This window comes from Lissotriton vulgaris, chromosome 8, assembly GCF_964263255.1.
Source record: "Lissotriton vulgaris chromosome 8, aLisVul1.2, whole genome shotgun sequence".
Taxonomy (NCBI): domain Eukaryota; kingdom Metazoa; phylum Chordata; class Amphibia; order Caudata; family Salamandridae; genus Lissotriton; species Lissotriton vulgaris.
The window spans coordinates 423577544-423590897 of NC_141696.1; the positions used below are offsets into that span (position 1 = coordinate 423577544).

The 13354-nt window shown below is 48.0% G+C and overlaps 1 protein-coding gene across 5 annotated transcripts in view; it reads right to left on the reverse strand.

The window, feature by feature from the left end:
- Window positions 1-13354, reverse strand: part of HERC2 (HECT and RLD domain containing E3 ubiquitin protein ligase 2) — a 1676463-nt gene that overhangs the window by 584269 nt on the left and 1078840 nt on the right. For all 5 annotated transcript variants that reach the window (XM_086934186.1, XM_086934185.1, XM_086934187.1 and 2 more), the window contains exon 67: window positions 9895-10081. In XM_086934186.1, coding sequence (XP_086790312.1) covers window positions 9895-10081 — 187 coding nt within the window. The remainder of the gene's footprint in view (window positions 1-9894; window positions 10082-13354) is intronic.

Sequence of the window (13354 nt, forward strand, 5' to 3'; positions counted from 1 at the left end):
GTCACCCATACATCAACTCACAGCCACACACTAACCCATAGAGCTACTACACACTCAAATATTTAGCTATACGGTCTCTCACATACCCACTCACTCACCGATACAGCCTCTTCACACAGAGACTAACTCACTCATACAACTAATCACACACTGACACACACACACAGCCACTTACATGCCCATTCACACATCCATACAAGTACTCCCACATCTGCTCACTCACCCATTCAGTCATTCAGATAGTCACACTCTCCAATATAGCCATTCACAGAGCAACACATTCAACTGAGCTCCCGCTCACAGAGCCACTCACTCACTCACCCATACAACACACTTACACAGCCAGTCACTAACTCATATAGCTATTCAGACACCCACTCACTCACCCACCCATTCAGCCATTGGCACACCCACTCACTCAATACAGCCAATCACACACCTACACAACCACTCACACACCTATTCATGCACCCATACAGCAACACAGACACCCACTCACACACAGATACACACAGCCACTCACATTTTTATGTTAGAAGTAGTATCACTCATTAGTAGTACATCTAACATGCACATTTAACTTTTGTAGTAGCGTAGCATATATGTTTAGCAGTCAAACTCTTAGAAAACACACTCACTGGATGATGGCATTTGAGATGGCAGCAGTGATGTCAATGACCATGTCATGAGTGATGTAATATGTGAGGTTATAATAAGTAGTGCACTGCGGGGCTTAAGTTATAGTTAGCTCAGGTAATTATAAATGCTGAATTTCAATCTATGTGTACAAGTGAGATCAGAGCCTAACTGTAACTTCCCAGTAACCTTTGTTTATATATATATATATATATATATATATACACACATTACCCTGGTAGAGTGGGTCTTAATGCAAAGCATCATTTGTCTGGTCAAGGCCCTCTTCTGGACAGCCTAGCCCTTCTTGGTGACAACATGACAAATAGGGGATCATCAGATCATAATTCCTTAGATAGGTCAATATAGTAGTTGACTTGTCTACAAATGCTCAATCTAAGATGCCTCTCCTCCTCCCTGGTAGGATAATGAGTAGTGCAGTGGAAAATTCAAGATCAAGCAGAACGCATTCCTGAGGGCTCCTTGTGGCGCAAGCTGGAGGGCACATAACAGCACTATCCGGATCCCGGCAGGTCGGGTAAGCAGACGGCGCTGACCAAGGCAGCAGGAACCTTAAACCCCTATGGTTCTTCCCCCTTGAAGTAAAACCTACCGGGTACTGTTGACACATAGACACTTTGACTATTAGGCAAGAGTTGTCCAATACAGGTTGTACAACCTTTTAAACTGACACTTATCTAGGTCATGTTATTTTAGGATAGATGTTAACCACTAGGTCCTGAAAAATCGCAGCGAAAAGGCACAGTGAGAAACATGTTGACCTCACGATAAAATCCGTAGTCCTGGATCGACACATGGAATCCTAATTTCCAGCGATCATAGGCTACCCACTGTTTTTAACTGTGACAGGGGACCACCAGAATAAATTGATCTCAGGTACCTCATGTCACATTTTAACTCACTTACGAACAAAAGTTACTTACCTGTAAACTGTGGTTCTCCAGTATTGGTGTCTTTCATAGATTCACATGCTTGAATATTCCCCGTCGTCGAAGTGGGAGTCCCACGGTACATAAATAGCAGTAATATATATGCATGTATACATGAGAAATATCATAAATAAAAAATACATACATATAATGCAATAGAAATGTAAACCTGAAAAAGTACCATAGAACAAAATAGGCCCATTGAAAAGCCCAAGGGAGAATTCACTTTAGTAGCATATTAGAGTCATTATGTGTTGGTCCACATTCCAGCCAATCAGGCTGTAGCCTCCTCTAGAACCTTCTCCTCAGAAGCCCAAGTCCTCAGATTTTCGTAGCACAAGTAGGTATAAATGCTTGAGGAGAAGAGAGCCTCTGAGGGGAGGATCGCATGTGAATCTATGAAAGACACCAATACTGGAGAACCACAGTTTACAGGTAAGTAACTTTTGTTCTTCTCCAGTATTAGGGGTGTCTTTCATAGATTCACATGCTTGAATAAGAATAGAAAGCAGTAAATCATACATTAGCCATAAAGGAATATACAAATTAAGTCTTGGCAAATCATATCACTTAATAAGCAATAAAAAACCAAAACATGACAAAACCTTTATGACTGGAGGCGGGTAGCAACAGAGGCTCACCTTTATCGGAAAAGATTCTGCAGCACCGCTTGACCTACTGCCGCATCCGCGGCATCTGTTGATTGCAGGCAGTAGTGCTTCGTAAAAGTATGGCTGCTAGACCAAGTAGCAGCTCTGCAGATGTGTCTCAGAGGTACCCCCGCAAAGAGGGCAGCAGAAGTCGACACAGCTCTCGTGGAATGAGCTCGAGCCGGAGCAGGAAGGGGCTTGCCAGCCCGCTGATGACAGTAGGATATGGCAGACGATATCCATCTGGTGATAGTCTGTTTAGTTACAGGTTGTCCTTTGCACACTGGGCCATATGCTACAAACAATTGATCAGTCTTCCTAAATGTAGCTGTGCGTTGAATGTAAAATTTAAGGCAGCGTTTCACATCCAGAGTGTGCAAAGAGCGCTCCGCTGCAGATTGAGGTGCAGGGAAGAAAGTCTTAAGGACAATAGGTTCATTGAAATGGAAGTCACTGGGAACCTTAGGAATAAAACTGGGATTTGTTCTCAAGGTAACAGCCTCGTTGGAGAATTGTAGAAACGGTGGCTGTATAGTAAAGGCTTGAATGTCGCTGACGCGCCTGGATGAGGTCAGAGCAAGCAACAGAGCCCCTTTCCAAGTGAGGAATTTTAGATTGGAAGAATGGATGGGCTCGAATGGAGGCAAAAGCAGCTGAGACAAAACTAGGTTGAGTCGCCAAGAAGGTGGGGGCCGATGGATTGGTGGGAACATGCGAAAAAGGCCCTTGAAGAATTGTCTTATTATCCTGGAGGAGTACAAAGATGTTACGCCATCATGGCGAAAACGAGAGATTGCAGCTAGAAAAACCTTTAGAGTGGAGTGTGATAGTCCTGATTTTGCTAGCGACAAAAAGAACGGCAAGATTTGTTCTGGCTGAGCACACATGGGATCTAGTGTTCTAGTGGAGCACCAAGCACAGAAACGCTTCCACTTTAACTGGTAAGTTTTGATGGTAGACTGGGCGTGAGCACTTGCTAGCACTGCCCTACAATCTTTGTCGATATTCATGTGTGCAAATTCATTGTACTCAGGTTCCAGGCATGAAGTTGGAGGTATGCGGGACCCGGATGGCATATTTGAACTTGTTGCATTGTGAGAAGATGTGGCAGAGGATGCAATTGTATCGGGTGTGTCGGAGAGAACAGAAGAAGATCTGAGAACCAAGGACGTCTCGGCCATTTGGGTGCGATCAGGATTATCCAACATGGTTGGAATCTCATTCTGTGTAACAGACGAGGAATGAGCGGCAGTGGAGGGAATGCATAGATAAAGTCGTTCGACCAGTCTATTGAAAAGGCATTCCCGCTCGACTCCTTGTGTGGATGCCGGCTCGCAAACCGTTGACACTTCCTGTTGAGAACAGTTGCTAAGAGATCGAACTGTGGTCGGCCCCACTGTCGGAAGATGTAATCCAACGTTGGTTGGTTGAGTTCCCATTCGTGGTTGTCCGAGAGGGCTCTGCTGAGCGAGTCCGCCAGCACATTGGCCACACCTGGGACATGGATAGCTTGGAGATGTATTTGGTGTTGGAGAGCCCAATCCCATATTTCCTGTGCCAGTTGTGACAGCACAAGAGATCTTGTGCCGCCCTGTTTGTTGATGTAGTGCATGCTGGTGGTATTGTCCGTCCTCACCAGCAATGTCTGTCCCTGCACTACTCTCTGAAAGGACTTCAAGGCCAAGAAAATCGCCAGTAGTTCCAAGCGATTTATGTGCCAAGTGCGCTGAGACGCCGTCCATTTTCCCTTCACGGACATCCCGTCGAGATGAGCCCCCCAACCTTCCAGGGAAGCGTCTGTCGTCAGTGTAAGTGTTGGTGGTTCGTCCTTGAATGAACGACCTGTTGCTATGTTTGGAGGATGAGCCCACCACTCCAAAGCTCTTCGAATGCGGGGCGTTAGATGGATTTTGTCTTCGAACGACCCCGATACCTGCTTCCACTGGCTGTCTAGTTCTTCTTGAAGGACTCTCATGTGCAGTCTGCAGTTGGGAATCAGTTGAATGCACGAAGAAACCATGCCGAGGAATGATTTGTACATCCGGACAGAAACGTACTGCCTTGACTGCAGGAACTGAACTTTCTATAACATTCGGCTTTGTCGCTCCTGTGAAACGAACACTTGCCCTAGCCGAGAATCGAGCGAGGCTCCTAGAAAATCTCGCTGTTGAGAAGGGTGAAAGTGTGACTTTAGGCAATTGATGGAGAAGCCTAACGTTTCCAACAGGGATATGCAGATTTGTGTGTGCTCTTGCGTTAGTTGGAAAGTCTTGGCCTTTATCAGGCAGTCGTCCAGATACGGATAAAACTGGATGCCCTGTAAACGCAGGTAGGCGGCCACCGGGGCTAGGATTTTGGTAAATACCCTCGGTGCCGATCGAAGGACGAATGGTAGGACCTTGAATTGATAATGAAATTGGCCGACTGTAAAACGGAGGTATTTCGAGTGCCTGGGATGAATAGGCACATGGAAATATGCATCTTGAAGGTCTATTGTTGAAAAGTACTCTCCTGGAATGAGGAAATTCAAGATTTGAAGCAGGGTAAGCATCTGAAAAGTCTTTGATGCGATGAACTTGTTTAGAGCTCTCAAATCTAAGATGGGGTGCCACTCTCCTGATTTTTTCTTCACTAGAAAGAAACGGGAGTAAAACCCCCTGCCGCGTTGACATTGCGGTACCAATTCTATGGCTCCTTTCCTGATCATAAGCTTCACCTGGGCCAACAGTTCCTTGAAATGGGGAGAAGGTGGGCCCGAAGGCGGGCGAGCGGGGGGAAATTTCGTAAATTCCAGGGTGTGTCCTTTTGAAATAACGTCCAAGACCCATTGGTCGTTGGTAATGTGCGACCAATTGCAGAAGAATTTCGAGATTAGACCTCCAAGATGCACCGTCATCTCACTGTTTTTTGCTGGTGTTCGTACCACCTCTGTAGTTGGACTTACGTTGGTAAGGTCTGGAGGTGGATGAACGATTTTGGGACTGATAGGATCCTCTTTGTCTGTTGTCGTTGTAAGTGTATCCTCGATATTGGCCTGTGCCACGAAAAGTAGAGGTTCCTCCTCCTCTACCGCGTGCCCCACGAAATGGCCTCTTCCGATATTGAAGAGTTGTTAAGGACTTTGCTGTATCTGTGTCCTTTTTTATAAGTTCCAACGTGCTTACCGAACAGAGACTCACCGTCGTAAGGTAAATCTAACACTCTGGATTGAACTTCTGGACGGAAGGTGGTTGACTTTAGCCAGCCTTGACGGCGCAAGACTGCAGCACCCGCCAGTTGTCGGAAACCAGTAGAGGATATATCGACGGCACAGTCGATTATTTCCGCTGAAATTTTTTCTCCTTCGAGAATGATGGCCTGCGCTTCATCCCGGATGGAGTCGGGCATTTGAGGGATTAGACCAGCGATCTCGGACCACATTTGACGGTCATAGCGACCTAGAATGGCTAAGGCGTTGGAAGATCTCACCGTGGTCGCTGCCATCGTGGTAAATTTCTTTCCAATTGAGTCCAATTTACGGCCATCCTGATCAGGCGGAGATGTCAGGGATATGGCTGGATTCCGAGACCTTTTTTGTGCCGCCTGAGTGATAACTGAATCTGCCTTAGGTTGTGAAACCAAACAGGCCGGAGAAGTAGGTGGCGCTTTATATTTTTTGTCCAATCTAGGTAGAACGGCCGGTATGGAATTAGGACGTTCCATTAACTTTAGACCCTCATCCCATATGTGGTCTATGATAGGGATGGTATGAGTTTGCCGTTGCGGTAAGTCCTTAAAATCATACAAAAAGCATTCAGTTTGTTGTGCTTCGATAGTTAAGTGGAACCTCTTCGCTGCGCGAACCATAAGGTTATGGAAACTCGCGATATCCACTGGTGGCGAAGTTCTTGGCGATGCCGATGGAGTAGAAGGTGTCTGTGCCCTATAATTGTCCCATTCCTGCATTTCATCATCAGTGTCATTATCCCCAGTGTTATGAGGAGTTTGAGTCTCATTATCTGTATCATGAGCAGCACCCAAAGGAGACGTAGGTGCAACAGGCGCTGGAGCTTGAGGCCTAGGTGCTGGAGACTGTGGTCGAGGTGTTGGAGACGGAGGGCGAGGAGCTGGAGACAGAGACCGGTGTGCTTGAGGTGCTGGGGAAGGAGGCAACGACGGTGGAAACCTACGATTGTAGTCATCCAGCATATGTTGCAGGTTTTTCACCATAGACAGAGGAATTTGCGTAAACTGTTCATAAGTTGGTGGTTGTGATCTATCTATTGGAAAAAAGTACATTCCCATCTTCGGCGGTATTATCCGCATCCTCATCCTCGTCACTGTAGTCCTGACATTTAATGTGTAACTCTGAAGGACTGGATGCTGGTTGATAAATTTGATCCATTTCTGAATCATTTCCGGATTCCTCTTCTCCAGACTGAAACAATTTTTCCGGAGGCTGAGATCCACTCCTAATTGGACTTAACTGTATAAGTGGTACAGTCTTGAGAGATGAGGCAGTAACCACTTTGAAGGTGGTAGTAGTTTGTAGGGGTTGGTGCATCATCAACGAGCCCGTCGGCGAAAGTTCTAAAGCCTTAGCACCCCCTGGTTGTGTTTTCGTTGTCGCCGCAGAATCCGGCGTAGGAAGTAACAGCTTAGTCTTGGCCGACGAAGATTTTTTGGTCGTCGACGAGGTTGCATTCTTTGCCGTCGACGATGAGGCTGCCAACGACGAGATAGTAGCCGTCGGCGGAACAGCCGTCGACGGGGGGTTCATCGTCGACGGGATAGTCGTCGACGTGGATGATCCAGTCGTCGGAACAGGCGTCGACGACGATGGCTTGCTCTTCGTCGACGGAGGAACCGTCGACGGTGGGCGTGTCGACGATGATTTCTTCGTCGACGGTTTGATCGACGAGATCATAATAATGGACAAGATGTAAATGTATGTAAATGTATTGCGATTTATATAGCGCACGTATCACCCGAAGGCATCAAGGCGCTTGCTTTGGGAACCCGTCCTGGTATTCCCCTGTGAGATAACCCCAGCAGGGTATCCACAAGGTGAAAGCCAGGCATCCCGCCGCGAGGGGCCGTAGTGGAGATTAAGCAAGCTATTGCCCAGAGTCGCAGAGTGTGAACCCGTGAGTCGAGTAGGCACCGGAACGAGAATTATCGAGTCCGTAGAATTTATGAGCCCAAGACCCGCCGAGACGGGGAATTGAACCCTGGTCCCGGACCGATCTCAGCTTCCAGGTCTGCCGCCTCTAACCCCTGGGTCTGACCTCTTGGCTGCTCGTCGACGAGATGGTCGTCGTCGTTGCAGAGCTGGTCGACATGGAAGAAGTAGTCGCTGACGTCGAAACTGACAAAACGGACTTCGTAGACGCTGAAGACGTCGACGGACGCGTCGACGAGCCCGTCGACGAGCCAATGCCCGTTTTTGAAGAGGAGGGCATGGTCTTGGGTCGAGACGCCAGAGAGCCAGGTCCCGTAGGCGCGCCCTGAAGCAAGTCTTGTGGGGAGACATCCTTGAAAGTCCCAACTTTTTACTCTTTTTAAGAAAAGGAGAGGGAACTTCAGTCTCAGACCCACACTTCTGAGAGGATCTTGAAAAACCAGATGACATACTCTCAGCATCGGAAACCACATTCTCAGATGTTTTCAACTTCTGTAGCCACAGAAGGAGACGGGCCTCTCTGTCCCTCAATGTCTTAGGGGGAAAAGTGCGACAGAACTTGCATGTAGAGGCAATGTGGTCCGGATAAAGACAGTAAATACACTTACTGTGTGGATCCTCATGAAAAAGGCGCAATTTACCACAGGATGGACAAGCCTTGAACAAAGTTTTCTTTGAAGAAGACATTTCTGAAGAAAAATAGGTAGAAACTGGAAAAAACTGAGCAGAGCTCAGGGAGACTCCCTTCACACGACGTGCGGTAGAAAATCTGAGGACTTGGGCTTCTGAGGAGAAGGTTCTAGAGGAGGCTACAGCCTGGTTGGCTGGAATGTGGACCAACACATAATGACTCTAATATGCTACTAAAGTGAAATCTCCCTTGGGCTTTTCAATGGGCCTATTTTGTTCTATGGTACTTTTTCAGGTTTACATTTCTATTGCATTATATGTATGTATTTTTTATTTATGATATTTCTCATGTATACATGCATATATATTACTGCTATTTATGTACCGTGGGACTCCCACTTCGACGACGGGGAATATTCAAGCATGTGAATCTATGAAAGACACCCCTAATACTGGAGAACTACACTATCCGCTCCTTTCTGGCCCCTCACCCGCACTTCACCTGAGGCAGTTGGTAAAAAGATCTCCGCTAAAGAGCCCCTCTTCGAGGTGAGCCCGTGGGGCATTGCACCGCCTGCCCGACGAGGAGCAACCGCCAATGATGAAGCATGACACTCGCAAGGGTGTGTGAGGCCATTAAATACCAACATATTGGATTCCCAGGGTAGCCATCCACTGAGCACTACCTTCTCTCCCTTTGTGACCGCATTTCTACCTCTTATAACTCCCTTTTCGATAGGAACAGCCGAGTCTGTCTTTGCCTTACATTGTCCCTTTGGGCTCCGACTGTGGCTGGACCTTCCATTCTGAGGTCCTTGAATGGTAAACTGAGCCCTAGGATCTTGACGTGATCCGCCCCATCCCCCCTTATTTTGATACACATAACAGCAGGCACAGTGCAGTGGTGAAAATGTCCACCAGAGTAGTGGTCAAGAAGGCAAAGTCTGTTTGCACCACCTCTAGAGGCAGGCGCCACTCATGGTCACCAAGTTAACACACACTCAGGAAGGCAGCCTTCATATTCAGATAACGTGCCATGTTGTTGCCAAATACTTAGATCTAGTGTGCTTGTAACAGATTCACAGACTCACCAATTCCTGACACAAAAGCAAAAAGACTACCCTGTCTTGCTTTTTTATATACCACATCGCCGTCATAATGTAGCAAGGATGTGGACACACCAATAGCAAAGGGAGGGCAGGAAAGCTTTCAGGGCCAGGCAACTCACCCACAGCTCAAGCAGGGTGATGCGGGAACCTTGCTCCTCTAAAAACCAATGTCCTCTGATTTTCAGCTCATCCAAGGGGTACCTCATGCTAGAGTGAAGGCATCTGTCACTATCATGGTCACTGCTGGTGGGAGACAAAAGGACTTCCCACAGCTGTGGTGCTCCTCTAAAACCCACTACATTATGTACACCACAGCACCTGGAGAGATTCTGATGTTCTTCAGTTCTCCCCATTCTAGAACTGTTGCAGATGGAGAAACCACTGCAGTGACCAAAGCATGAGATCGACATGGAAACCGACATCAAGTAAAAGATTACACAGAAGAAATTAGAGTACTTAAGCAGGGCCTATCGATTTGGGGGCGGAACCTTACGATGCATATAGAGAATGAGTTTGCTCTTAATATGCAGTGGAAGAAAGGTGGTGTCATCAAAGTGTAAAGCAAAACTGTGGAGTTGTTGTAATCTTAGGTGAAGGATTGCAAACATATTATTCAACCTGTTTACTAAATCAATAACAAGTTTAAGTAATATTACATGATTTATTATGTGCGCAGATTGAGCTCTCCAGGGACAGAAGGGGCACTGTAGAGAACTGTGATTATCAATGTGATTGTAAAGTGTATAATTGTAACTTACCTCTCCTTTCTTGTCATGCCAGGAATTCGGGCTCAATCTATCTTCTAACTCCGTGGCTGTCCCAGCCTCTTCTCCATGAAGAGGGCTTGACACAGCAGAAATATCTGAGGGTGGTGCAGGGGAGGAGGATGGACACTCCACTGGAGCTATCATATTGGCAGGCATCAGGGCTCCAACTACTGCATCCCTAGCCATGATAAAACAGAGTTTCATGGGAAAGTTACCAATATAATCATTAGCACTGAATAGGCCATTTCCATGCATTCTTTAAAAATAAACTTATTGGCTTTAATTGAGGTTTCCTTTTTTATTTTTGTACTTATTCTATGTTTGAAAGAGACCCATACCAGAGAGGATGAATAAGTTACTAACCAGAAATAAACTAATATGTAAAAAAAAAAAAAAAAAAGTAATCACAGGTAATGTTTGCTAGGTATATCAAAGGTCTTTGTTCTAATGGTTGCTAGGACAGGAGATAAGCTACTTAACGTCGTTACTTACCTTCGGTAACGCCTTATCCAGTAGAGACTATCTAGCGGCAGACTCCTTAACTTAGAAATTACCTTCAGGCGTCAGACTGGATCCAGAAACTTTTTCGGAAGCAGTACCCCTGCGCATCTGTAGTTGGCCTCATTCAGATCTGCGTGGGCGTCAGCAGTGTAAACTGCGCCGGAAGGGACATTTGCCGTGACTATATAAGTGTTATCCAGGCACGCTGACGTCAGTTACTTTTCACAACTTTCCATGCCAGAAGTGCAGAGACACGAAGTACACTGACCACTGCTGTGGAACTAAGGCAATGGGTAGGTCAGTGGAAATCTAAAGCCCTGAAAGGGGAAAAAATCCTGTCCCTAGAAATCTGTTCGCAGGGCGGAAGGGGGGAGGGGGGGGGGGGGGGGTGTAGCCAGTAAGGAAGCTGCGGCTAGATAGAGTCTCTCCCAGATAAGGTATTACCAAAGGTAAATAACTTTTTCATCTGCTAGAGACTTCTAGCCACAGATTCCTTAACTTGGAATATATACCCAAGGGGCTGTGGTGGAAGGAGCACGCCCACAATGGATTGATTGTTAGCAGAGCACAATTCGTTTAGAGATTGTCTACTTCTGCACGGCCTGTCGCTTCTTTTCTCCGGAACTCTCTGAGCTTGACTTTGGAAGATAACTTTCAACTGAACTAACCGAAACCCTGTATACAGCTCACGCATCATCGCGGTCGGCCTGAAATTGCGACTATCCCCGGTCTCGCACGTCCAGATAAACACAAATGGCCATCTGTGCCTTTAGACCCTATACTTGCCTTAAATCTTTAAAATTGTAAATCTCTGGTTTGAGTAGTCTTTTACCCCCTCAAAAACAACCCCATTTTCAAAGCTTATGTGCATAAGTGTAAGTGATAATTACTAATGTTTACATTTAGAAATGATATATATGTTTTGACCTTGTGCTTTGCCTATGTGCAATAACAAGGTATTTTATCCTGGTTCTGACGGAAACCCTTAGGGGATAGGCTAGAAACATGTAGACCAGGAGACAGGCACCCATCACAATGTAAGTATCCACTCCCCCCCTTTTTAGGTTTTGCCTGGCGAAAGCTGCGCTTTCTGCGCAGCTTTTTCGCGCAGGCGAAAACCTGATGAGAACTGTAGTGTAGCTTGGTTCGGCCCTCGTCATTGATTGGCTGGCTCCGTAAACGGAGCCTTGCCATTGGACGAGGGGCCTGTCCGTCAATGCCGGACCAGACACGGGGGCGTTCCCGACATTCTTTGGCTTTTGCCGACGTCACGCGACGCCGGGAACGCCCCCGTGTCTGGTCCGGCATTGCCGGCACTTCTGCGTCTCTCCTGCCCCGTGACTGGCCGGCCGGCCAATCCTAGCGCGGCCGGCCGGAAGTGCCCGCCCCCCGCAGCCCGGGGAAGAAGGAGAGGAAGACGGCAAGCACTATGGTGCTCTGCTAGAGGTGCCTCGAGATCCTTCGAGGTTCCGCTGCCTTGACGCTCTGGCTGCAGGAGTAGAACTAGGAAGCACTGAGTGTGAATGTGATTTAACCAAGCGTCTGCTTCTACTCTCACCTCTGAGGTAATCTTTTTGCCAGTCTTTCTCGTGCAGCTCACATGGCTCTCGGTACGAGGCCGTGCTGCCCCCCTTGTGCTGGGAGAGAACAGGCGCTCCTTTCTTCCTATCTAAACACGGCCTTGGTGGTTTGCCTTTAATTCCGTACATGGCGCTTGCGTGCGAGCGGGGCTGGGTTTACTGCTATGGGTGTTAGGTTTGCTGTAATTTATCACAAACATTTGCTCCAGTTTTCCGAAAAGAAACCGCAGCCCAGCCTGGCTGCTCCAGTGCCAGAACACGAAACTTCCCGAGCCCCGTTCAGCTGCAGGCCGCATCCGAGTCCCAGCTTTGTAAGCGGCTCTGGCCTCCAGGTCTTTGGACCCGCTCTCCCCGTGATGCTCACTCGCTGTCCCGGACCCGTCCCTTCCTGGATAGCGGTGGCACCCGGTTGGGGGGAGGGGGGGGCCTGGTCCCTGGCCCCCTCGAGTGACCGTGCACCAAGGGCAGAATCAAGCAGCACCCCCGCTGTCCAGTGGGTGCCTCGACCTGATGGGGGGGGACCCCCTCAAATTGCGAAGCTGGGATCATCCTTCCTTGTGCGGGGGCAGAGCGGCTCCTCGTAAGCTTTTAATTCTGCCCAAAGCTGCTGCGCCGCTTTGCCCGGAGACCTCATCTGCTGGTAAAAGAGCCCTCGGCTGCAAGGAATGCCTCGGCGCATCGCCGGCTCACGGCCTCAAAAAAGGGCCTTTGTGCGCCTGGCTCTGACCTCAGCTCCGAACTATGCCTCTGGTCAAGCTCTGCCCCTCCCTCCGGAGCGCGCAGCCCTCATTTCAACCTTTCTTCCCCAGCCTGTTAACAGAACGCACCTTTTGTGGAGGGGGTGCTGTGTGGGGGCCTTCGGTGCCAGATTGTGCCTGGAAGTCTGTTGGCGCGCCTGGCACAGGCCGCCGACGCTTTTCCACCGCCCCTGCTTTCCCCACGGGCCGCCCGTGTTCACAGGATCGCGTTTCGCCGCCGTGGTGTGTTCTTTTTGAGTTCCTAGTAGTATGTAAAGATGGCGTGTGATGTCTTTCAGTGGTAAAGCTCGCTGGTACTCCGCGGCGTCCTGTCCTGCTGGTGGTGCTTGTTACTTCCGCCTACCACAGCAGTAGTAGAGGGCCATGTGTCAGCCCTCTTGAATCATTGACTCACATCTGTCAGAGACATTACCCTGTAATGTGCGCATCCACTTAAATGCCAGGGCGGTGGGCCGATCTCAATTTTGAATCTTAATTTTGTTTTTCCTTTTTTTAATTTGTAAACGTTTAATTTCTATGGCATATGCTTGTAAAAAAATAAGTAACAAAATGTATGCTTGCTGTAGCCAGGCCTATTGGCTTTGACAGTGCTCGCTTTGTGAATGCACGTCG